Consider the following 27,624-nt stretch of genomic DNA (forward strand, 5'->3'; position numbering starts at 1 on the left):
ATACAAGTCTATTGCAATATTAATTTTGTAACACAGTGTTCAATCTACTAAAAATGTGTTACCTTGTTGCTTTGAGAAAATTTTCTTCTGTCTTTGAAGTTTTGGTCTTCTTTCAATAACTGGATTAAAAAACGTAACCTGCAGTTCAAAGGAGTGGTTTTAAAATTCATTTTCAAAGTACTGACTCTTAGAACTTATAATAAATCTCTTAAAAATATATTCTGTACTTGTGTCCTTACCTCAGCAAACAGAGTGCCCTGGGGCTCAAGATAGAGACACATCCCATGTCGCTGATTATCTAAGAAGTCTTCTAACCGTAGAAACTTCACTGCACATAGAGATCTCCAGTCACGCCAATAAACAGAAATTTCTAATTCACGTGACTGAAGAGAATTAAAACACAAATTTTAATATTAAACGTTGTATAGTTGCTACATTCCTGAAGACCTATTTTGGAAAAAGTTGAAGGACAGTTCATAATCTACCAGCAGGGATCCACTTGAGCAGAACAGCACTGTTCTGCTAAAGTAACACGATGGGAAAAGGTCACAATGGCAAGGCTTGTGATACGGTTCCTTTCTTTGCTATTGATTGTACTCTGGCTGTTTATAATGCTGGAGTGGAAAAGTAGTCATATTGCTGTCCCTGCCTATGAGCCACTTCCTTTGGACATTTCGGAAGCAGCTTGCAAATGGCAAGTAACTTGTGAATGGGCCTTGAAGGTATGTCTACTAAGGATGGGCAACCAAGGGGCAAGAGCTTCAGAGTGAGTCATAAGGAGCCACAGAGGAACATTCTCTCGTCCTCCTTCACCCATGGCAACATAAAAAGGTCCTTTACTTGTGACATGCCCAGGAAACTCCATGTGACATAACATCTCTTCAGATGTCTTTACACAGCCTTTTGTGAAGGCCAAGGAATAAGTTCCTTGGCTATTTAAACCTGCTACTATAAAAACACCCACGTATATTCAATAACATTTACTTTAAAGCAATTCATTTTATGAAAAAGATGAGTCATAAAAATGCCTACAAGATAAATACAGCTTTACAGTTGTAGCAGCTTCCAGAGGCAGAACACACCAATGCAAGTACTCCAACCCTCAAAGGGCTTCCATAGCACCAGGAAGGCTGGAATCAAGCCATCTATTGTCTGCTGCCTCAATGGTGGATAAAAAAATAAGCTACCTTAGGTTTATTTCAAAAGCAACTGTTTATCCTATAGTGCAGGCTAAGATATGAATATTTTATATCCTAATGTTGTTTCAAAAGGAAATCTCACAAATACAAAGCAACCAATTTGTCCTGCCACACAACACCCTCCCATGAAGAGGTTACAAGGAGAAAACCAGGTACAACCTGCAGCCATTTCTATTGTTACCGCAGCCACAGGCTATCTGCTTTTACAACCTAGATCACACTGAGGATTCTCCATGCAATTCTGTTCACGTGTTAAATGTAAAAAAGCCAAATGAGCAGGACTGACAGCTTGCATGTGTGAACAGATTCAACAGTCAGACCGTGCCCATATCATGTATGCATTCCAGAGAAAGTTTTTAAAAATGAGTAATGCTGGTTGAAATCTATGCAACCTGGGTTTCCAGTTCAGTGCTAAGGTCCTTTGAAATCAGCAAGATTTCTGTACCTTTACTACAATCCCACACATGTGCTTCATAGAATACAGATATTATCTAAAAGGGAATCCCTAACTCTTCCTTGAAGAAAGCATGTCAAAACAGTTAGTTGGAATGTTAACAGCTTCCACCTTGTTTATGTTTTGATCTTTTGGATTAAAAAAAATCAACCAGCCTTCATTCAGACTATGACTTTTTGGGAAAAAATCTGTCACATTTAACCTTGGAACAATTTCTAGGTACTGGCCATTTTTTTTCTCTCTCATAAAAACCAGCTGGAAGGTTATGAAGACAGCATTTTAAAAATTTTAACGTTAAGCATATTTACTTAGCTTGATATGAAATTTTACTTCAACTTGATCTTTTTCAGTCTCATTATTCCAGGTATATTTCATATATTTTCATTAAAGAAGGAAACACTTTCTATCACCATGAAAGCGAGTACACTCAGTTCATTAAAAACCAACAATAATATTGGCTTTCACAGCCATATGCACTATGGACACATTGCAAGCGTTTCCTAAGTGTAATTCTGCCAAAGCGATGATCTGTATTGTACAACACTTCCACTTCTCTTAAAAATCTGAACTTAATTTTTTTCATACATATTAGTGTTTTAAATTTAATTTAAAACATGTCATATTGTAAAAGATAAAGCAATTTCCCCATGAGCCGTGCATTCAATTTACTACAGGTCACAAGAAACTGACACAGATCACAGTACCAAAAGTTGTTGGTCAGTAGTTCTGATTTCCATGGCAAATGCAAATCATGTTTGGCTATTTTGAATTCATACAACCTTGAATCAGTAAGAGACGGATGGAAATCAAAACACAGGAGGAGAGGAGGGAGTGCAAGAACTGAAGTTTCATTCATGTTACAAGCCATGGTTTAGAACTACATATGAACTTATTATTCTGCACGCAAAAAGTAACCTATTGAACTGGCAGTCACTGTTAACAAAATAAGAAGGTTCTTACTCTGTCTAGCTCCAGTGTAAATTTCTGATCCCATGACTGATTGGAAATAGGCTTCCAGCTAGTTTGATCAACCACAGTATTATCCAGTTTCAGAACAGCACAGACTTCATCTGTAAATAAATTCACAAACTCCACTTAAAGCTCTAAGAGGATTTTCCAGACACAAAACAGCTGAGTGTTAGAACTTCTTGCAAAAACACTGGCAAGGATCAATTATGCAATTGGAATGGGGAAAAAATATCAATACAGGACTCAAGGATTTTTAACCACTGTTAAATATGAATCCTATTTAAAACCATTCCAGCTCTCCAAGCCCTTCTATTGTCCTATAGCAAACTTATACATCACTCTCATTGAAATTTATATACATGGTTAGTTAACCTAACATCACTATCAGCCTCTTTGATTACCTAATCCTAGTTTAGCTGCCATTACAGATGGTGACTAATTCTGGAATACAGGAGGTATCTTAGGAAACAAAGTCCACTGTTTCAGAATACCCAAGCTGAACTCCTTGTTGATTTTTGTACCAAGCCTTCTCTACTACCAAAGTTGCCCCTTTCCCATTCAAACTTAAATGGAAGGGGGAAATGGTTGGCACTGGGGCTTCCGTTATGCTACATAATGTTACCGCAGCAGCATCTCTGTGTAACACTGTATTCCAGCACAAAATGAAGGTTCTGAAGCCAGAACTGCAATCCCAAGAACACTTTCCTGGGAGTAAGCTGTACTCAGCAAACTTCATTAGGATTCTGGGCAGACCTACTTAGGATAGCACTGCATCTTTGCCATAAGATCACCTTATTAATGTTGCAACCAGAAGATAGGTTTTGTAGAAAGGGAGGCACTTAAGTCCTGCCATTCCCTCAATTAGTCAATGAGAATGTAATGGCACACAAACTTTGTAGGGGTTCAAAAACAATACAATTTCTTTTCTAATTTCTTTCTTTCTTTAATTAGTTTCAACCAAACCCATTCCAAATCTAGACAAGGGCCTTGGGCTTACCCATCACGAGTTACATCCAAGACACCCAAGCCCCTTTGTAAGACTGAAACCTCTTACTACTTCCAACAGCACTGTCCCACATAAATATATGCACCTGTTCTGAAGCTAGTACTAGTATTTACTTTTACCGATGCTTCATGAAAGCCTCTCTGAAAATACATCCATTATTACAAAAGATACTCAACTGGACAGATCATCTGTTTTCAGAAGATTCCGGCTACTCCCGCTTTTGCTTTTACTGGTTCGGCTCATAAAAGATGATCTGGCCTCACTTGGACTCCATCCAGGAAGAGTAATGGATGTGGCTTTTGATCGACCAGGTACGTTCTCCAAAATATCTTGGCAACCCATGAGTCTAACTTCCAAAGTACCTGCAACAAGACAGCCTTCACTAAAATTCCTAGCAAACCACCTACTTCAGCCAATGTGAACGTCTCATGAATGGTGGCAGTACTGGCAGCTCAAAAACTTACAGAAGATGGTCTAAGTCTTATTTTTAACTAGAGAAGAGGTCTACAATGAAAGGGCTGCTACACATATTATCGAACTTTTTTAAAACTGTACCATTTCCAAGAAACCCTGTATCCTTCAAAAATATGAAACAGTGTCTCACGCATTACCATTTCTAGCATTCACAGAGTATAAATACATTAATTTAGTAACAATATGCAAATCAAGGATACAAATGCTCTAACTTAATGTATTCCAGCTTCTATAAAATGTGAAGATGGCAGAATGAGATCCTATATATTGAGTGTTGTACGTGTAACCAACTAGTTTTGCGGCAAGTTCAGTTTAAATACTACATTCATTTTGGGAAACACAAGATAACAGCTGTGCTAGTGCTTCTAATTTGGTTGTTTATTAAATAATTTAGTAAACAACATATTAGGAACAGAGTTTTTATTCAACACCTGCTTCAAGTTAGCAAATAAAATCTGCAGGGATATATTTAAGATCTTCATTAAGCATACGAGATATCTTGGAACTTATTTCCCTTTATGAAGTACTGCAATTATAGAAGCACATACAGATTGTCAAGAGGAACAGCTGGACTATATACTCTCAACTTTCATAATCCCCGTGCAGACGTTTATTCTTCTGGAATAGTGCCTCTTAATTTCTTGTATTTAATTACTTTAATCTAGAAAACTCATTAGCACAAGTAAATAGGAGATGCATTTTTAAGCATTACTGCTATTTGTAATTCTCTCTTCAGGTTATTAACAAGTCTTAATATTTTGTGGAAATCTCACCATAATTTTTTAAATTTTATTTTCATCACAACTCCTCAGCATTAAATGAAGACAACATAGTTTTATGAATGCTGTATTTGATGGCTAACTAGCAGGAAACCACAACGTGAGGAATAATGGCATAAATGTATTCAAAGCATTCTGGAAACTAAGCACATTACATCAATGATTCCCAAATGCCGGGTCAGGACCCACCAACAGATAATAGCAACTTTGCTGGTGGGACATTAAACTGCTAGTAGTTTTCAATTTGCATAAAGCACTGGGAGACAGACATGGGGATCTGATCTGTAACAGTTATTCATGTGGCGGTTCTCATTCAGAACATGTTTTGGGATTACTGCATTATAGTCTTATAAGAGCCTCTTCTAAAAAAAATCATCCATTAAGAAAAATAATCTTTATAACCAAAACACATGGAAATCAACATTTAGAAAGTTAAGATAGGTCAACAAACGAGATGTTAATAATGGTACAATTAGTGCAAACAACAACTTTTTTCAAGAAAATAACAATTACTTCAGTCAGTATTGATTTCTACCCCTTTACCTGCTAAAAGATAGCATAACAAAATACTGAATTATTCTCATATGTTTCAAATAGAATATTACTCCAACCAACCTGTTAAAGCTGCTGGTTTGGATAACGTACTATACTGATTCTGTGTAGAAATCATGCTTTGTCGTGGACTTAATGTTGGTGATGAGACAAGTGAAAGCTCTTCAATAATAATACTACTTTTGGGATGGTTTTTAGGGAGTTCGTTAAGTCTTTGTTCTAATGAATACTTTAGGAGGTCCAATTTCTGGCTTGATTCATTGAATCTTGCTTGAGCCTTGTTCAATAAAAGAAAGAAAGAGTTAAGAAAAACACATTTACATAACAAGGGTTGAATTTAACTTAAAGTGCTTCAATTCAGATAGATTTATCATGTTAAATTACTTCTGAGAGAGCTTTTCTGTCAGTAACTTTTCCCGATCCAAGCAACTTCATAACATTTTTTGCTCCTTCTGCGACTGCGTACTCTATCCTAAAATGATGCCGCAACTCTTCCATTCGAAGCTCAAGTGGGCTTATCACAGGCTTAGCTAGAGAAAAAAGCACACAGATATTCAATATGAATTGGTCCTTTAAACATTCAAAATCATTAAAACAGATTAATACAAGAATGATAAAATAGAACTTGACAGCACAATTATTAAGCCAGGCCTTGACAAATTTTCTTTGGCTGTAACAGCCAGATCAAAAACCAAAGAACCAGACTCCTTTTTCAAGCCTTCGGGGTTTTGTAGTTTAATGACCACATTTTCTAATTATTGCTACCACAAAACCTAATCCTTACCTCATCACAGTTCCTGATCATGTTATTAAAGTTATTACACAGAGTTGTAGTATGTCGATAAATATAGAGCTAACCCCTGTTGTCATCATCACAACCCTTGATGCACACAAGATCACCACTGTCAAGGAAGGAGATGTGTCAGTGCAATCAGTGCTGCATGGCACTTTGGAGCTCTTAATGAAGCTTGTAGAACTTCGCTGCAACGGCCACTCCTTTCAACCTCTAGAGTTATGCTCTTGCTAAACATTGACTATTAGCTGTTCCACTGAGGACTCTTTCGCTACATTAACGGGAGAAAATCTTTTTCATTGCAATTTTAATGCCATATTTACTTTTTGACACCCTCGCTGTTAATGCCTTCCTTTTTGGGTACAGTTCTCTCTTCACCCACTGCAGCACCATAAGTGTATCAGAACCAGTTAACCCTGCCCCTTCCTTTTCCTCTTTGCACTCTTTGGCACACAACAGCTCCCAGGCCAGTGTCCCATTTTCTGTCTCCCCACCCATGGTACTCTTTACAGCTCAATCTCCACTATCCTTTACCTTTTCCTTTCTGTGACCCAGGGAACCCCCCCCCCTTTTTTTTGCACCAACACAAATCTCTCTGTATCCACACAACTTGTTTTGCTTCCTCCTGGTTTCCCCCCTTTTAATTTCCCCCTCATATTCTACTATCCTCCTTTTATTTTTACTTTGCACCAGGTTAGAAGCAACAATAGTCTTTCCCTGGTAATGCCCCACTGTCATCAAGCATGCCAACTGGTGGAGAGCATGCCAACTGACCATATATTTGAATGGGGGAAAGGCTACCTTGTTTAACCTTTTCATACTGAACTAAAGAGCAGCCTTGAAAGGTATTCTACACAAGGTATTCTTATCTAATGTGTATGCCACAGATGAACATAGCAGATGAATGTATTAATCAGTAAAGACTTCCCTAAGAGTTAATCTCTGAGTTTCCTGGTTAAAATCACATTACTTCTGCACAATAATGTATATAGTTAGGGGAGTGCTAGCAATCATGTTAAAATAGCAAGCTCCACCTGCCAAATTCATTAAGTTCTTGTATTAGATATAAAGGTTTTGAAGACAGACTGATATTTTAGTGTATATATGAATTATATAATTATATAATTTATTATTAGGTCTATGACCGCAGTCTTGGACCAAGGGAGGAAGAAAGGAAGGGAGGGGGAGACGAGGGAGAATGGGAAGCATAATATATAGTATAATACAATCTTAACAATGCTAAAAATTAGGCGTCAGCCCAATAGGTAAAATTCCTAACTAAAATAAACTGGGGGCAGAGCAAACTGACTAAAAGTTGTCAGAGGTAGGCGTTGAGAGTTCTTTCTTCTTAAGAGCAGCCACTCTGGCCAAAAAGCGGGCAACATTTGATGTGGCTGCACCATTAGTTGAGTCGCCAAGCAAAAAAGGCAACACCCAGGCATGTAGAGGGAAGTTCAAGCTTGTGAGGATTGGAGCAATAAGAGCATCTCTATCTTGAGACCAGCGAGGACAGTGGAGCATCAAATGGTCCAACGTTTCAATTTTGCCCGTGTTACATGGGCAGAGACGGTCCGGAAAAGGTATCCCAGTATATCTGCCCAACATGACCATGGATGGAAAGGCATTTAAACGAGCTAAAAGGAGAGCCCGACGATGTGAGAAGATTGAAACCGTAGAGTGGAACTCTGGAAGCTTCTCTGGTGGGGGAAGTCCCAAGACCAGACCAGAGCAAGTACGTCTGGCCCTCCCAACCGTACTGGCCCAATCTAACTCCTTCAATTTCTTCAAGATTGCCGCTAAATGAGATGGAACCAGGTTGTCAGAGGGAGTAGAGATTGGGGGTCACAGTACTTTTAGTTTTTCCACTAACAGATTCAGCCAGGGGCTGGGGGCCGGGTCCTTAAGAGTAAGATGGAGGAACCCCGCCTGGGACCGGAGATTGTCATCCGGCAACTTAAACCTAAGCTTAATTGCTCTCCTCCACGCATGCGCCTCAAGCGAGGGTTGGGCCAATTCCATATGGAGGGCAGGCCCAGCAACACAGCTCGGAGTTCCAATAATTCTCCTGAGAAAATTGTTCAAAAGGCAGTCTAGCTTCTCATCCACTCCAGAAATCCAAATGTCTGCTCCATACAGAATCTGGGAAACCACCTTCGCGTTGAAGACATCAATGGCAGACGGAATGTGCTTGGCCCCCTTGGTTCGAAAAAACCTCTCTACCATTACAGTGGTGGATCTTGCTGTCTTCTTCACATGGTCCAGATGGGCAGACCAAGATAGGTTGTAACTGAAGACAATGCCCAAGTAGCGGAAGGTGGAAACCCATTCGAGTTGTCTGTTTTTGACCTTGAAAAACTGGGAGCCTCTTCTCTTGGTGGCAGAAAAGCGAAGCACCTTTGACTTGGCATAATTCACAGTGAGTGCTTCTTGATCACAATATTCCAAGAAGAGATTGATAGTGGACCTCAGCCCCACTTCTGATGTCGCCAACAAAACCACATCGTCCGCATATAATAAAAGTGGTATGGGCTGACCGGCCAGATACGAGGGGTGTTTTGCTCCCTCTTTGATATGCGGCACCAAATAGTTGATAAAGATGTTAAACAGAGAGAAGCAAGCAGGCATCCCTGTCTTACCCCCTTTTGAACTGGGAATCTGTCAGTGTACCACTGGGATCGACCCGCACTGAGGCAGTTGTTCTAGAGTAAAAGGCCATAATCAAAACCAGGAGTCTGCGGTCTATGCTGGTGTTCATCAGTTTCTTCCAAAGTCTATGTCGGGAGATAGAATCAAATGCAGCCTTTAGGTCCATAAAGGCCGCATATAAACATCCCCTCGGGTGACTCGAATACTTAGAGGCCAACTGAAGGAGGGTCAGACAATGGTCTGTGGTAGAGGTACCTCGGTATATATGAATTTTAAAAGTATCTGTGAGTTTTAGAATCTTACTGCTAAAAACATATGGTCTTTACTTTGCAACTCTGGTTATTTCCTCCCTTGCTTATATTGGGCATCCATATGGCTCAAGCCATTACTAAAACATGCAGCTCTGAAATAGGGACTAGCAAGATTTGCAGTTACAGCTTCCATTCTACATTAAAGAGGCACATGTCAAATGGTAAAGTGAATTCCGACTGAAGTATAAATATGTCTAAAAACACCATCTGAGGAAAAAAAGCCTTTCTTATCTTTACCTACCCTTCCATTAGCATTCAATCATATTGAAACAAATAGAGGTATGCACATAAACAATCCTATTCTAAATTCTATCAACAGTATAGAGAAAACTCTACTCTAGTTCTTTACCATTATCAAAAGCCAATTCATTAGTCTGGACCGCCTGAAGAATCTGCATCCTTATAACTTCTATCTTTGTTTTGCTGTCCTGCAGCATCTGTTGAGCTGTTGCAAGAAGCTTTCTATCCTAAAAGAGAGAGAGAGAGAGAGAGAGAGATTGAGAGATTTTTTCAAATGTGAATTCCTAAATGAAACCAAAGAAGCGGAAGTTTAGGTGTTCTTTGCAGAATGTGAATTGTGATATGAAAACCAAGGGATATCAGCTGTTGCCAACAAAACTTTGGTTAATACTTCTCCCCCTACCTCAATCTTGACACAGGACCAGATCTCTTCTCCATATCTTTTGCATAGGCCACTGAACCATTTTGGACCCACTGTCACAACAGCCAGCAGACTAAGCAGTCCTTAATCACAGCACACTGAGGTAAATAGCTATTGCCTTTCTCAGTACCAAGCTATCAGACTATTAATCACACTGAACCCACATTTGTATGAAATGCAAACAGAGCAGACTGCCCAGTATTGTAATTAAGATTTCCTACCAAAGCCACATGCCACCAATCAAACCACAACTACCTCCAAACACACCACCATCTAGTCTGGAGCTCTCCTCTCTGCTTCCACAAATGAAAATATTCCCAGAGTGCTACATGCATTACGCTTAAGCCTCCTGAATTTTAACTGAGGGCAGAATCTGTCCTAAACCTGAACTTTTGCTCATCCAGGAGTACCCTTGTTTTGTAAACAGTACTAATTGCGGACATGCATCACACGTCACTGTCTTTCCCTTTGGATTATTTGCAGTCCAGACACTGAGCCCCTGCCTTGGGAACAGAACCTTTGCTTGGACCTGCATGGACAGGTAACTATAGCCAGCTCTTGTCTCACTCAATTGACCTTTTGGCTTCTGGCCTCTCCTCTTCAGTAAAGTACATAGCAGTGTGAATGCCTGCACTATCTGAGTCCTTTTAGTGGACTTTCTAGAGCAAGGTACAATATTGAATGCTTGATATTATTTTGAATGCTTGATATTATTTCAGTTGCTTAAAGTTTCCTAATTCTTTGTAGTATGCCCCTAAAGCAACTTGGTTTCTGATTTCACTCTATGCAGATTCTCAGTATTCCTTGTTAGCAGATCCCTCACAACTATCTGAGTAGGTCACTGCCCAGATAAGGGCATTACTTTAAGACGAGGGTAGAAACCCACTCTATACCTTCTTTAGCTCAGAAGGCAGCAAAGTAGGGCTTTTCTTTGCTTCACTGAGGCTATTTTAGTGTGGACTTGGAGTGAATTGGAAAATGGGCTAAATTCACACCAACATGACCTTTTCAACTAAGTTTTTCAACCCTCCCCACTATAGTTCCTTTTCCACAGCTTTACATAAAAATGCATTTTCTTATTTGATTTTATACCAAGAACAATATTCCTAGAAGCATGATGGTATCGTATTTTTGAGGAGGCAAAGTTTTAACAGAAAGGTACAAACAATGAGTGGAAGCTCTCAATATATTACTGTCTCAAGAACAATTCAAAGTTCAGAGACCGAAACTAAAATGGTACACTATTGTATTTTAACACATTTCTTGTGATCAGAGTGTCCTTGTTTTGATTTTGATGGCATGCAGAACATATACACTCAGGGCTTAAATTCCAGCAAACCCATATAATTATTACAGCAATTCAGAAATCAGTCAAAATAGAATTTACATCAGAATGTCATTTGCAGTTTTTGCTGTACAACTTATAAGGAAAAAATAGCTTTTCAATATTTGAAGATAATAGAAAGAAGCTTGGAGGAAACAGCTCCCTTCCAAGTTAGGAGTGCTATATGAAGATTAACGGTGTAATTTAACATGTACAACTGAAACAGTTCCCTGACAGCTACAAACTTTATTTCAAAAAGGTCAGTGAGCCATCAGGAAGCAATTCAAAGTGTCAACTCTCAGTCAGCAATCCATTTGGCTCACTTGCAGTAATCTGTGTTTCTTTAGTCCTTTCTCCACATTCTAACTTCCACTCTCCAAGTTATGGTAGAGCAGCAATTTCTCTGGGTCTAATCTTTCCAAAGTACTAAGCGTTTCAGATCAAGCATTTTGAGTGGCAATGTTGGGGATGGCAGCACAGGTTTTTTTAAGATGTAAACTTGTGCCACAGTAATGATCTTATCTGATAGTTCTGCTGAAGGAAGAACATACTTTCCCAGTGCAAGTGCAATTTGTCAGTTGGCAAGAAAAAGGAATGTATAGACTACGCTTTTAATGACAGAATCTCATAAAACAGTCATTCAAGAAATTATCAAACTACTGAAGTCATTATTTTGTAATATCAGGCACTTTAAAAGTACAAAACCATTACTCTGAACTGATTTATCATGTTTTACAGATTTAGGATCAAACGTGAATTACTCTTAATGGCTACCATGTGCCAGATGTTATACTTTACAGAGGAATGTATTTACACTGGCCTTTGATGCATGGGTAGTTCGTGTTGCAATCACCGTTGAACCACTTTGGGGCTTTGCTGGAATTACGCATGATTTATCTGACCTTTAGAAATCACTTGCCTCGCTCTTCCCATGCGTTTGCTGGATGCTGTTTTACTGCGAGGTTTACGCCTGCATTGAGCCCAGTTCGATTGCTACTTCTGTGCATATTTCTTCTTCTTTGGGTTTGTCTCACCACACCCACATCCTTACTTTTCCCTTTCACTTGCCTTCCCAACCCTTATCCAACTCCTACCCTCCAAGCCATTTGCGAGTGCATTAGCAAGAGAATGCTGGGCTGCTTATTTGGTCAGTTTCACAGCGAGTGTTGTCAGTTTCAGTCCTCGGCTGGATGGAACAGAGCTGGGCTGATCTGTCGCCCTCTCTGTATTCGCGTCCTCCTATAGGCATGAAAGCCTTTTATTTTTTGCGAGTGCAATAATAGTAATAATAACGTGATTGATCCAGGCTCATATTAAGACTCAAATAGATCACTTAGAAAGCCTAGTAATTGTGAACAAATATGTATATATTCTTCGGGGGTGGGGTGGGGGAGAGAGGCCAATTCTCGGATCTGCAGCCCCCCAGCTGCAAGAGGCAGTGAAGGGGCCGCCGTGCTCTGGTACACTGGGCTTGCAGCGGCCAGACAAAATCTGGCTGGGGCCCACTGCTGTCCTCGCCTGACCCTGGTGCCTTGGCTGCTGCAGAGGGAACGGTGGGGGGGGGTGCTCAGCTCTGGCTCATGCTGAGGCAGGCAAGAGACGAATAAAGTGAAGAGGCTGGGGGACCAATGCTCTCCCACTCCCCAAGGCATTTAGAGACACTACAAGCCATTCCCTCTCCACCTCCGTTGGGTTTGTAGGGAAGGGGCGGGAAGAAGAGGGAGTGAGCAAAATACAAATATATAAGGGGAGGGGGGAGAGCCGAAAGGTCTCATCACTCAACTCCAGCCTCAGAAAGCTCTTTGACAGCAAGCCTGGCCCAGGCTGGACATGATGGGAGAAAGCCCCACCCAATGGCTCTGTGCCATTTACTCTGAAAGAAGTGCACAGAGGGTGGCAGTCCCAGGAGAGGAAGACAGGCCTGGCCATCAGAGGAGGCCACTGTCCCCTCGCTGAGGTTGCTGGCCTTAAACATGGAATGGTGGGGGCTTGCAGAGAGCGACCCTGAACAAGGCGACAAAAGAGGAGGGCTGTCGGGTCGGAAGGGAAAGTTTTTCTCTCCCCCACTACTGCCAAGTTGACGATTCTCCATGTTCAAAAGACGATTCCAAGCATAATTATTAACAGCAACAAGCAATCTCGTGATTTATCACTAGTGCACATGCATGAACAAAAAAAAAATCAAAGGAAGGCTGGGTGGCAAGCAGTGTAACAATGATGACATCAGTGACCACTCCCCCACTGGTTCAGAAATTCTACATTTTTGCTGGGGATGCATAAGTGATCACAAGGACTCCTGGAATTTCTTCGGAGGGGAAAGCTCCTGTGCACTATGTTTTGAGAACTTGACTGCAAATACTGTGCAGTTAGAGAGCAGCAGATACAGCGGAAACAGCCCATGCATAAAAGGCCATTGTTTGTCTTGCCCAAGATGCTTTCATTCACTCCAAAAAGCATAGTGCTGTTTGTATGCAAGCTAGAAATGAAAGTGCATTTAACTGAATTTTCACAAGGCATACCTTTGAAGAACCATTTGAATACATCTGGATCATATTCTCTGCTCCTTGTTTCACTTTCAGTTCTATATCCAACTGTTTTTTTAAGGCCATCAACATGTTATTTGTAGGAAAACGAGGATCACTGTTTGGTGTATCCGGGGTCCGGGGACAATCTGTAAATTACAGATAAATCAACTGTGTGATAGAAAGCCAACAACTGATTTTCTTAACACCCACCCACACTGTATTAAAAACTGGAAAAAAAGAAAAAGACAGGAAAAAAATTCCTTTACTAAGCTGAGAAACTGATAAAGCAAGCAGTAAAACAAATATCTTTGTCCAAGATTATAAGTGTGGTATCGACCCTTCCTTTTGGTATTAGTTTTCATTTTTTTCAAATGGGGATTGTTTCATACAAACTAGGGTTGCCAGCTCCAGATTGGGAAATTTTTTGAGATTTAGGGGTGAAACTTGGGCTTAGGGAAGGGAGGGAGCTCAGCAGGGTATAATGCCATCCGGTCCACCCTCCTGAGCAGCCATTTTCTCCAGGGGACCTGATCGCTATCGTCTGGAGACCAGCTGTAATTCCAGGAGATTTCTTTTTTTTATATATATAAAAATTTTTATTGCTTTTTTCATAAAGTTGATACAATAATCCCATTCGATATACCATCTAGCTTATTTTTCCATATATAAACAATAATAGTACAGTGCTGAATGGATATCCTCATAGTAAAATACATATAACAATTTGAAATCCCCCCCAACTTCCTCTAACCCATTCTTAATCCAGTCACTTCTTTGTATTACTGTCATGAGTCAGCCTGCAGAGACCTCCTCTGACGAAGAGGAAATAGAAGCCAGAACAGAGGGACATCCTCAGGCAGAAGTCCCACAGGAACAACCACAGGGGCTACAACCTGCCAGAATAGAGGATCAGCCAAAGTCAGAAGATGACTCACCATGCCTGCAGCCTGCCAGCTCAAGGACTCCAGTTGGACCTGACACCTTGCAACATGCAGTGTCTCCAGAGGCCTCGCCAAGGCCACTGGAGCAGAGAAGAAAACAGGTTCGTCTGGCAATGCAGCAGAGACGGCAGAGTGCTAGACTGAAGGCTTTACAGAGGAACCTCCCCAGTAGCAGTGATGAGGAAGAGCAGGGCTGAAGCACTACCTGTGAACTCAGCCTCATCAGCAGGCTCTGCTACAGCAGCAGGGGAAGGGATTTAAGCCATCAGTTAGGCTTGGCTGCTGTGCAAGCAACTTGTCACCAACCTCTTTGTGTACTGGCCTTGTTTCCCTGCTATCCTTTGGATTCCTGGTATCCTGACTTCTTGGACTGGCTCTGACTAACGCCTTGGACTTCCCTTGCCTGTATTGCTATCTCGGACTCTGCCTTCACTGTGAATGACCTTGGACTATTCCCCAGACTACGCTTACAGCTTACAGCCCTCGCTCCTCGCCTGCACCACGACAATTACTCTTTGTCTGTTCTTCTAAAACATTATATATTTATTTTTATTTATCTATTTCTTTCTTATATCCATGCATACGCCATAACTTTGTAACCCTATCTGATATGATTAGTTAATATTGAAAGTAATTAAAAATGCTAATAGGGTATAAATTATTCCAAAAACTAGGATAGAACTACACATACTTAACATTATCATGTAAAAATATTGTCGAAGGCTTTCATGGTCAGAGTTCATTGGTTCTTGTGGGTTATCCGGGCTGTGTAACCGTGGTCTTGGTATTTTCTTTCCTGACGTTTCGCCAGCAGCTGTGGCAGGCATCTTCAGAGGAGTAACACTGAAGAGACACTGAGAGACACTGTCCTTCAGTGTTACTCCTCTGAAGATGCCTGCCACAGCTGCTGGCGAAACGTCAGGAAAGAAAATACCAAGACCACGGTTACACAGCCCGGATAACCCACAAGAACCAATTATCATGTAAATTTAAAAAAAGTTATTATTATTTCCCCACACCTCCCCTTATTCCCATTATTTTAATACCCTCCAACACTTCATCCCTTCTTTTTAAAAGACTTCTTCTGTCGGGGGTTTCTATTGTTCTTTTCTTGCTTTCTCGGTATAGTCTCTTGAAGTCGATGGTGTCCAGTTGCTACATCTTGCCCAGTTGAGTCTTCATCCCGTCGCATTTCTTTGTAAGCATTTCTCTTTGCAACCAAGTGGCGAGGTATATCTTTTAGCATTATTAATCGTAATCCATCTACCGAAAGAGGACTATCATATTGGATTTGCATGATTGTATTCCTCATTTTGAGATCAAAAAAGGCAATCACAATCTCTCTGGGTGCTTTCTGTATTTTTGGTGACAAGAGGAACTCTGTATATTTTATCTATTGCATAGTTTAATTTTTGATCACTTAATGGAAAATGTCAGCAAGTGATTTTATCATAGTCTCTCTGGTATCCCCATATTTTTCCGCGAGATTGCGTATTCGTAGATTTGATTCTCTCGATTTCATATCCAAAAGTGCCATCTGGTCCTTCAGAATCTCTCCTTGTATTTGTAGATTTCCAATTTGTTTCTCATTATCTTTGGTTTCGTTGTAAATTTCCTTTTGTTCCTCCTCCACTTTTGTTATAGTAAGTTCCATCTTATTCATGTCTATTTTTAATACCTTCACTTGTTCTTTAATTGACTTAATCTCATTCATAAGATTGTCAAGTTTCTGGTCGAGTAGTTGAGTCATATGCTGTGTTTGATGTTGAATTTGCTTACGTGTTTTAGTTTGCTGCATCAAAAGTTCCTCCACTCTTTTGTAATCCATGGTTCCCTGTAGAATTAGTTGCATAGGCGGGCAGTATTGATGTAACGCCCACCATTGAGTTTCAAGAGTCTTCTAGTTGGGTCTGTAGGGACATCCGGTATTTCTCACTGAGTCTCCTTGTTCCCACAATGAAACGTGGCAGGAAGGCTCAAAAGCGAAAGTATTTCAAATCGGAAATAAAACTTCTTCCCTCCCCCTTCTGAGTCTTCAGTTGCTGCGTGCAATGTCACTCAAATCCTTAGTTGTTATGTCTACCCGCAAGAAAGATTTATAATCCTCAGTCCGGTTGGTGATTTTTCTTGTTTATTATCAAGTTATCTCATGGTCTTGGGGAGGGGTGTGTGCGGGTGTACAGCTAGTTTAAAAAAACTCCTCCGTCTCTCTCTCTTTTTTTTAAAAAAAAGCAAACAAAAGAAGTTCTTGGCACTTACAGGTCTCGGATGTTGGGGTTTCTGATGATTAAAATATTTCAATAGCTGGTATTAGGTAGAGGAGATCTGGTCCCGATTCCATTAGAGGCGCTCGCAGCGATGGTCCTCCCTCAGCTGAGCAGGACAGCATCCAACCCCTCGCCCCGGGTTTAGTTCCCGGGGGAGAGTTTGGGAGTCAAACCGCACTGGTCAGCAGCAGGAATTGCCTGCTCCACGTTCCACCTTTTAGGAACGTGGTCGGGTCACTGAAAGTGACTCGTTTCCAATGCGCCTCCTGGTTCTCTCAAGAGCTCTTGAGAGAAGTTGCGATCAGATCAGCCATCTTGCCAGAAGTTATAATTCCAGGAGATTTCCAGGTCCCACCTGGAGGATGGCTGCTCTAATATAAACTCGAGTACACATGAAGATGTGGTGGCTTGCATGGGGTATTTCCCACATCAAAAATGTAACATGTTAATCACCCTCTTCTTTTAAGGACCCAAACTGACAAACAGAAAATATTTCTTGGGCAATTAAAGCAAGAGAAAGGGGTATGCATGCTTTCTGATATTTCTGATCTGAAACAGTGCTGGAAATGCCTCATTTCATTAATACCCTAAACACTCCCAATATTTTGGGATTCCTGAAATTCAGTTCCCCCGAAATATGTGGAATGGAACCCTGTTTACTTACCGAGAGGTTCCTTTCCGCTCTGAGGTAGAAGGGCATCTTGTAGCTTGAGTAATTCCTGTCCATTGCTAGAGGAGAAAATGAAACCTTGAACACTTACTGAGAAGGTTCCTTCTGCTCTGGGGTAGATGGGCATCTTGAAAATGTTTGCACTTCCTGTCTCCTGATGTGAATCTCCTGCAGCTTTCAGTTTTACTATAGACAAGCTAACAAGAGATAGGATAACCCCCCCAAAAAAAAAAAAAACCCTCTACGAACCTTAAATAAGTAAACTATTGAAACTGGCACAAATATCTGAATCTGATTCTACCTGCCCACCTACCCCAGAGCAGAAGGAATTTTCTCGGTAAATGTTTAAGGTTCCGATCCTGCTGTGAGTAGAGGGAATCTTGAAAGCTTGGGATGTCCAAGAGCCATGCTAGAAGAGTAGGAATTAGTCTTCATTGTCCATCACCACCTGCTCCAGAACCCATCACCCAAACTTGGCATCTGCTGATGCATAGGTGTTTACTTAGTAATGTCTGATTAAGGTGGATACGGAAGACCAAGTGGCGGCCTTACAGATCTCATCAACAGAAACTTGGTTTTTGAAAGCTGCTGAAGTGGCCGTGCTACAGATAGAGTGGGCAATGATGCCGGCTGGAATAGGCAGACCACTAGCTCTGTACGCTTCTATGATGCACTGGCGAATACTGGCGCTGATCATCTGCTGGGATGTTTTGCAACCTTTACTAGGAGCGGAGATGGTTATGAATAAGGATTCTGTTTGCCTGATGGAAACTGTTCTACAGATGTAGATGCGTAAGGCTCTGTGCAGATCCTTTTCTCTAGGATGCAAAGGATGTGGAAGGAAGATATAGTTCTTGAGCTCTATGGAAAGAAGAATTTATCTTGGGAGTAAAGGCGGGGTCTGGGCGCAGTTCCACTTTGTCCTCATGGAAGACACATAGTCCCTTGGCTGATGGAAAGTGCTCCTGGTTCAGAAACTCTCTGGGCAGAAGTTATGGCCATTAGAAAGAGGGTTTTTGGATTGAGCGACTCCCTTGAGGAAGGCCTGGACCTGAGGGTTTTTTGCCAGAGGAAATCTGTCCAATACAGGAAAAACTGTGGAAATAGCAGAGATTTTTTTTTGTAAGGTAGATGCTTTTAGAAGTTGAGGAAGAGAGGGAGACATAGGACCTGCTGACTTCCTCTTCCTCTTGGTTGAGGAATCGGTAAAGACCTAAATAGGGTTGTCGCGTAAATAGGGCTGTCCTCTGGTAAGGTTTTCTTTTTCGGACCACCAAGCCAGGCTTTTTCTGACCTTGGTAGTCATCTTGATAGGTTTGTTATTTTGTGAGTGATAAGAAACTGATGGGGATGTAGCAACTATTTTTTTTTTATATAAATTTTATTGGGTTTTATACTAGAAATTTTCCATTGCATTAAACAACATCTATGACAATATAAAGTTTCAATTCTAACCTAAAGTTGTTATAATTCCATAACATATAATAAAGGAAAAAAAAAGAAATGGGAAATTTTTGACTTCCCCTTCACCTCTATCTTCCTCTTAATAAAAAGTTCATCCCGTCGTAGTTAATCTAATCTTAATAAACTATCAATACCATATATAAAAAAAAAACCATAATCTGTTAGTAAATATAATTATGCTTATTCATTATAAAAAAGACCAAAAATAATCCTCTGGATCAGATTAGAAAATATTCTTCCATTCTTCCCAATTTTAACTCATATTCACAATAATGCATCCACGCCCCCCATTCCCCCAGAAACCGAACGTCATTTTCTTCATTTAGAATAGCTGTGAGTTTTGCCATTTCTGCCACTTCAAACATTTTAACAATCCAGTCTTTTTTCTCAGGAATTTCTAACCCTTTCCATTTCGCTGCATAAAGCAGTCTCGCAGCTGTTGTGGCATAAATCAAAAAGGTTCTTTGTGTTGATAAGTCGTCTGGAATCATACTCAATAACATCATTTCTGGTGTTTTGGGTATATTCTTTTGTAGTATTAGTCTCAATTCATTATAGATCATGTCCCAAAAGTCTTTAGCTTTGTCACAGGTCCACCACATGTGATAAAAGGAACCAGTTTCTTTGTTACATTTCCAACAGATAGGGGACATTGTTTTATAAATCTTTGCAATTTTCTTAGGTGTTAAATACCATCTATACATTATTTTATAAATGTTTTCTCGCACTGACTGTGCTTTTATTCCTTTTAAATCTTTGGACCATAGTCGTTCCCATTTATTTAAAGCAATATCATGTCCCACATTTTGAGCCCAATCGATCATAGTTGGTTTAATCGTATCCTGCTCACAATATATTGTTAAAAGGAGATTATACATTTTAGAAATCAGTTTTGTATTATTATCTAGTAAAATCCTTTGAAAAGAAGATTTTTCTTTAGAAAAACCTTTTTTAGCATCTTGTACAAAAACTGATTTAATTTGGTAGTATTGGAGCCATTGTAAATCATCCTTAAGAAGTTTAAAGTCTTTTAGTGAGCATTTCTTTCCGTCCCAATTAATTAAATCTTGATAAGTAATAAATGTGTCTGGTCTAAGTGGGCGCAATGTTAGCATTTCTTGAGGCGATATCCACATCGGTGTTTCTGGTTCCAAGATGTGTTTATATCTCATCCAGATACGAAATAAAGAGGACCTGATTGTATGATTACGAAATGTTGCTTGTAACTTAATTTTATCATACCACAAATAGCCATGCCATCCACTTAAGTTATTATAACCTTCCAAGTCTAGCAAACGTATATTTGACAAATTCATCCAGTCTTTTAGCCATACTAAAGCTACCGCTTCAGCGTAGAGTTGAAAATTAGGCAGTGCTAAACCTCCTCTAGTTTTTAGATCCACCAAATATTTATAAGCAGTCCTTGGTTTTTTCCCTTGCCAGATGAAGTTTGAAATGTCTTTCCTCCAAGTATCAAAATATTTAGTGTGTGATATTATTGGCAAATTTTGGAATAAGAAGAGCATCCTTGGTAAGACATTCATTTGAATCGTTGAAATACGTCCCATTAGTGACAATTTTTTATTTGACCATATAATCATATCAGTTTTAATCTTACCCCATAACTTGAGGTAATTGTTGGTTATCAAATCTTTATTCTTTGCAGTAATCCAAATTCCCAGGTATTTAACTTTGTTGGCTTTCTCCCAACCAGTATATGATATAAATTCCTGTTGCTGTGTTTCCGGTAGATTTTTAAATATTATCTTTGTTTTTTCTTGATTCACTTTAAAGCCTGATATTTTCCCAAAATCGTCCAAAGTCTCCCGAAGTATATTCATTGACTGTGTTGGGTTCTCCAAAATTAACAGTAGGTCATCCGCGAATGCTCTCAACTTAAATTCATGTTTTTTAATTCTTAACCTGCGGATGTCCTCCATACTTCTTAGTTTCACACATAGCGGTTCCAACACCAACAAAAATAAAAGTGGAGACAAGGGACATCCCTGTCTGGTCCCTTTCATGATTTGGCAATTATCTGACATTGATTCATTAACCAAAATTTTAGCCTGTTGGGAGGTATAAATAGCCGATATACCTTTCTGAAAACGATCTCCAAAATTCAATTTATCCAAAATCCGTTTCAAAAAGTTCCAGGAGACCATATCAAAGGCTTTTTCTGCATCCAAAAATACAAAAGCCGCAGTTTGTTGGATATTCTGGTCATAATATTCCAGTGAGTCTAGTAAAATTCTCACATTGTCTTTTATTTGCCTTCCTGGTATGAAACCTGCTTGGTCTTCGTGTATAAGATCCTTAATGAATTGTTTTATCCTACATGCCAAAACTGAAGCAAAAATTTTGTAATCCACATTTAACAGCGATATAGGTCTATAATTGGATGTTTTTTCTGGATCTCTTCCTTCTTTAGGTATCAATGATATAAATGCATGTGACCAAGTCTCCGGGGATGTTCCCTCATCCAAAATTGCATTGTAAAGTAAGCCAAAAAATCCAACTAAATTGTCACTAAATGTTCTGTAAAATAGTGCAGTAATTCCATCTGGTCCAGGTGTTTTATCCGTTTTTTGTCTCAGTATTGCTTCTTGTATTTCTTCCCTTGTTACTGGAGCTTCAATACATTCTCTCTGGGTCATTGACAAAGCTTTCATCTGTATTGAGTTTAGAAATTTTTCTATTTTCTGTTTTGGAATATTTTCTTTCTGATATAACTTAGAATAAAATGAAACAAATTCTTTCTGAATTTCTGAAGTTGAATAGACTGGTCCTTTAACAGTTTGGATTTTTGTTATAACCTTTTTTTGGAATGCGTCCTTCAATTGTGTTGCTAAAAGTTTTCCTGGTTTATTTGCATATTCAAAATACTTTTGTTTAGCAAGTTTCAAGTTTTTATTCATTTCCTCCATTATTACCAAATTTAATTGATGTTTAGATGCAGAAATCTTTATTTGAATTTCTCTTTTCTCCTCTTCCTGTGTTACCGTTACCAATTTCTGTTCCAAATTTTGTAAATTCCAAAGTAAATTGTTTGTAAATTGTAATTGAGTCTTCTTCCAAGCCGAATGTTTCTGTATCATAAAGCCTCTCAGAACAGCTTTGAATGAATCCCAAACTGTATTTAAAGAAGTTTCCCCATTAAGATTAATTTCAAAAAAGTCTTTCATTAAAACCTGTAATTCCTTATGTATCTTGTTGTCTTTTAGAAGTTTATCATTCATTCGCCATCTAAATGCTTGTTTATTGTTCCAATCAAAAGTAACAGGATTATGATCAGAAAAAGTTCTGGGTAAAATATGGATTTTACGTAACTGAGTGAAAATTGATTTACTGGCCCATATCATATCGATTCTGGAGTGTGAATCGTGTCTCGCTGAATAAAAAGTGTATTCTTTAGCAGTTGTATTCATTGTTCTCCAAATGTCTTGTAGTTCTAATTCTGAAGCCATAGTAAAGAAAGTTTTAGGTAAGCATCCGTCATTGATGTCTTTTGCTTTTGATTTTTTGTCCAATGATGGGAGAATAACTCCTTTGAAATCGCCCATCAATAAGATTTGATCTTTTGCGTGTTGGGCTATCAAATCATGTAGATTTTCATAGAAGGATTTTTTCCCTTCATTAGGTGCATAAATTCCAACCACTATTGTCCTTTGTCCCAATATTTTAGTTCTAATAATTACAATTCTTCCTTCATTATCTTTGTATAATAGTTCTGGACAAAGACTGGGGTGGGCATAAATTACCACTCCCTTTGTTTTAGTTTTAGCTGAGGTAATAAATGCTTGTCCAAGCATCTGTTTCTCCAAATATTTTTTATGCTTTGAAGCTATGTGAGTCTCTTGTAGACAAATTAGGGAGTATTTATATTTCTGTAGATATTTGAAAATTCTAGCCCTTTTAGTTTTCTCATTCAGTCCATTTACATTCCAAGAAATTGCTTTTGCCATAATGTAGTATTTTTAACAGAGTAACAAGTCTATAATTTGGTACCTCCTTCTGCACCTTGTGCCTCTTCTTCTTCCTTTTCTTCTTCCTCCTTCTCCCCAGATAGTTCTTTAAGGTCCATTTTATACTTTCTCAGAAATTTCCCCACATCAGCTTGAGATAGAATTGTCGTTTTCACTTCCTTGTAGGTAAAAGCCAAACCTTGTGGCATGATCCAACGGTATTTGATACCATTAGCTTTCAATGTAGACACAAAATCTTTGTAGTTGTTCCTCTGTGAAAGTAGATGCCTTGGAATATCCTTCAGTAATATGAGAGGGGAATCTCCTGCTGACACTGGATTTTCATAGTGAATCTTCATAATCTTATCTTTAACTCTAGTGTCATAAAACACTATCATCAAATCTCTTGGCTTAGATCTCCTCATTCTAGCAGGTAATGGTATCCTGTATACTCTGTTAATGGCTTGTTTTAATTCTTGTTCATCTATCTGAAATAAGTAGGCCAAATTTGGTAGTGCAGTTTCTTTATTGTCTCCCATCATGTCTGGAAAGTTGCGTATACGAAGGTTAGTCTCTCTCACTCTCATCTCCATCATTGCCATTTGATTTTTTGCTGCCATCTGGTCAGTTTGTATTGTTTCAATCTGTTTTTCTTGACTTGTTAATTTTTTCTTTGTATCCTTATGCTCATCCATCACTTTCTTAATTGATGCATCCATCGCTTGCATATCTGTCTTCATGACAGTCATTTGAGTTTTTACTTTTTTCAAGTCTCCTGTAACCACATCCAACTTCTGATTAATAGCTTGGGATGCTTGACCAAGATTTGTCATCATAGAAGTCAACTGTGCCATCTGTGTAGACATCTGTTCAAACTGTTTATTTGTTGCCTCTGTTTGTTTAGTTAGCATGTCCTGTAATTTTTTTCCCATGGTTGAGGTTTGTAGTGATTCCCTTAGTTTAGCATAGGCAGGGCTGTGTAGTGAGCCAGAGCGGGGTCGAGTTCCCGACATTTACATTCAAAAGAAGCTGGTAAAATACATGTCCACAGACAGGGCCTTTAAAGTACTAATTAAAAGATAATGATTCAAACATCAGCCTTATAATTTTTTTGGGTTGAAAAGAGTCGAAATTAGCTCTAAAATTGCGTTTTAAAGTTTTGAAATACCAGTGAGTTTTTTCGGTCGCTCTAGGTCGGGCTGATCAGGAAGTATACAGGAAGTTGCTAGTGCCGTGGACCTTCTACCGCCTCTTCTCGATGGTTGTTCCTTCAGGAATGATTTCAGAGTAACTCGAGTGCGACGCGTAATCAGTCCTACGACTACTTCCTGTTGTTTTAGTTCCGATGATAGAGAGGGTGTTATAGAGGGTCTTCCGTTCCAGGCATTCCCTTACTGCAAACGTGGCAGGATATTCTTTTCGCCGGAAAATCAGGAAGAAAAATCACCCTCCCCTTCCCTTGGACCCATTGGTGATAATTCTTGTCAAAGGTATCCTTCCGACTCTTTATTATGGTTTAGGCTGATCGGACTGATAAGGCTCCTGTCGCTAATCCCGATGGCTAACTCAGATCAAACTTTTTCAGTTCGGATTAAGGAGGAGTGGGGGTCCCAGAAATATTCTTATCAGCCCCCCGTCTGTTCAAGTTTCCAGTAGGTAGACGAAGAGTTCTTTTGTACTCACTTGGGTGTCAAGAGGTGAGGTTCTTTTCTTTATGTAGTCCTTATGTTGGTATTAAGGTGGTGGAGGGTGGAGCTTGATGCCTAAGTTGCGTTTTGGCGATGTCTTTCCCTAGTGCCCTCGCAGGACCGGCGTCCAGGACTCCGAGGGGCTTAAAAAAGCCCCCTCAGAGTACCTAGGAGGTCAAACCGCGTTTGCGGGCTGCAGGGAGTTCCTGCTTTCCAACCCACTTGCAAGGGTCGGATTGGGGTATCTATGTACCCCAGAAGTAACGCAAACTTGGATTTCTCCCAGGACAGCCTGGGGAAATGGAGTGCTCTCCCCAGCAGCACCACCGGAAGTCGGGATGTAGCAACTATTGAAGAGGTCTGGCATGAAATTGAGCCCAGGGAACAGCTGCTAGGCATGAGATCATTAGGCCCTGAAGATGAGCCATGGCCATGATCTTGACCTTTGTTGCTTTGGCTGTGGCCTTGGCTAAGTTGGAATGCTTTTGTGCCTTGTCTTCTGGAAGGAAGAGGGAGTTGATGATGGAATCTATGATAACACCCAGGTGCTGAAGGCGCTGGAGTGGCACGAAGGCTGGAGTGGCTGGCTGTTTATTAGGTAGCCATGTTCCTTGAGCACCCTGATGACTCGGGAGGTGGTAGTCATTTTATTTGCAGTCATAGACCATCAAACAAAGTGAATTTACATAACTGAATAATATAGGGTAAAACAAGTACAAAATACAATTAAAATATAAATGCTTAAAATGGGAAAATGCAGAGGTACATAGCTAATTAGTATCACATAATATCAAGCAAAATTGGAATGCATAATAATAGCAAAAGATTGCTAGAATAAATCTCTAAAAAATAAACATACGTTAAGTATATAGATATATATAGTACGCACAATACACATTCTCTATTTTTTTGGCTATTGTATAGTCTTAAGTGATCTCTGCCTTATTTTCATTGCTAGCCAAGCAAATCTGGCCATGCTAGCAGATAAGTTAAATATTGTATCCGATACGAGGAGCGCTAGAAGTTGTTTTCTCAGAGATCTGGGGCAGTCCACTAATAATGGAATCAATGAACCTGTGTGGATATGATCGTATAATTTACACTCAAATAGCACATGTTCGGTGGTTTCAAGAGAATCCTATTTGCTTATGTATCTACGTGCTTCTAATGGTCATTTATTATATATGCCATCTATGAACGTTGAAGGAGAGCATTACGCCGAAGAAGCATAAAGGCTCTGCAATATTCAGGATTTCGGGAGGTGTGAACCCTAGATGACTGTTCTGATGGAGCGCAGACGAGGTTGTCGTCCGAGTAGGGGTGCACTTTGATCCCTTCCTTTCTTAAAATTGAACACATGAACACATGAAGCTGCCTTATACTGAACCAGACCAGTTGGTCCATCATAGTCAATACTGTCTATTCAGCAGCGGCTCTCCAGGGACCCAGGCAGGGATCTTTCACATCACCTACCTGCCTAGTCCCTTGAACTGGAGATGCCGGAGATTGAACCTGGGACCTTCTCCATGCCAAGCAGATTCTCTTCCACTGAGCCACGGCCCTCCCCGTTGCCACAATGGTGATTAAGGTCTTTGGAAAAACCCTGGGGGCAGACGTCAACCCGAATGGAAGGGCTTTGAATTGATAATGGGCGTCTATGTACACAAAGCGCAGGAACCTGCAATGAGAGGGGTGTATCAGAATGTGCAGGTAAGCTTCTGTGAGATCAATGGACGTCATGAACATGTCTGGTCGAAGCACCCCCACAATGGAGCAAAGAGTCTCCATCCTGAATCATTTTGGTGGGATATGCCGATTTATATACTTTAGATCCAGGATGGCTCTCCAGTCCCCTTACCTCTTGGGAACCGTGAAGAATATGGAATAGATGCCTTTGGATGTTTCCGGGGCAGGAACCAGTTCTATTGCTCTCATTTGGAGTTGGTGGTTTATGGCATCCAATGTTCTCGCATGCTTGTCCTGTTGATAGGATCTCGGGGATGGCACAAAATGATCTTGTGGTATGTGAGAAAATTCTATCAGGTAGCCTTGTTGAACTACTTGGAGAGCCCAAGCATCGGCTTGAGAGCAAAGCCGCTGAGGGAAGAACTGAAGTGGTCCTCCCACCATCAGGGACCTGGCATCATTGTTTTGGGGGTCTTGTTGGACTTATCCTGTTTATCATTGCGGAGGAATTGTTAAGTATTTCTATCGCTGCGTCCGAAACAATGAAAGGATCCCCTTGAGTTCCAAGTGCATCATTTCTGGTCTGATCGAAATCTTGGCAGCGTATGTAAGGATTGAAAGGAGTGGAAGGACTGGGAGTAACTGTTGTCACTTCTGTTGTTTCTGGGCATAACTCTCTTCTTGTCCTTAGACTCAGTCAGCACACGGTCCAGCCTTTCCCTGAAAAGTTTATCTCCTTGGTAGGGGTAAGCTAACAGAACAGATTTGGATTGAAAGCTTGCCTGCCAGGACCTTAGCCATAGAGCTCTCCAGATGATGGTGTTAGCAGCTGCAGAACGAGCTGAAAAGGTTAATTCATCTAGACAAGCATCAGCTAAAAAAGGAAGATGCTTTTAAAATACTCATCAGACCGTCTGCCACCCTCTTATCTGGGTTTGGAATTAACTGAACCAATTTTCTAGCCCATACTACAGAGGCTCTGGCCATGATAGCAGCCATAGCATTGGCCTGAATGTACTTTACATAACTGAAACTCTGCCTTCTTGTCTAGTTGTTCGCGAATGGAGCCTACTCCATCCTCCGCAACCAGTTCATTGGACTGTAGGGCTGCCACTGGGGCATCTACTACCAGCAGCTTTAGCAGCTCCATAGCATAGGGTGCCATCTCATACATTTTTCTGGTACTTGCTGAGAACTGTCTATCAGAGGTGGGATTGTCCCATTCAGCTCTAATAACCCTCTCAAAGTGT

The 27,624-nt window shown here is 40.1% G+C and overlaps 1 protein-coding gene across 2 annotated transcripts in view; it reads right to left on the bottom strand.

Annotated features, from left to right (window-relative positions):
• The window catches only part of PKN2 (protein kinase N2), an 82,089-nt gene that overhangs the window by 14,361 nt on the left and 40,104 nt on the right, over positions 1–27,624 (bottom strand). For both annotated transcript variants that reach the window (XM_056845631.1, XM_056845629.1), the window contains exons 3-10: positions 13,688–13,839; positions 9,533–9,650; positions 5,818–5,963; positions 5,497–5,710; positions 3,805–3,990; positions 2,614–2,723; positions 240–383; positions 63–138 (exon numbers count right to left, since the gene is read on the bottom strand). In XM_056845631.1, the coding sequence (XP_056701609.1) occupies positions 63–138; positions 240–383; positions 2,614–2,723; positions 3,805–3,990; positions 5,497–5,710; positions 5,818–5,963; positions 9,533–9,650; positions 13,688–13,839 (1,146 nt within the window). The remainder of the gene's footprint in view (positions 1–62; positions 139–239; positions 384–2,613; positions 2,724–3,804; positions 3,991–5,496; positions 5,711–5,817; positions 5,964–9,532; positions 9,651–13,687; positions 13,840–27,624) is intronic.

The sequence above is a fragment of the Euleptes europaea genome, chromosome 2 (assembly GCF_029931775.1).
Source record: "Euleptes europaea isolate rEulEur1 chromosome 2, rEulEur1.hap1, whole genome shotgun sequence".
Lineage (NCBI taxonomy): Eukaryota > Metazoa > Chordata > Lepidosauria > Squamata > Sphaerodactylidae > Euleptes > Euleptes europaea.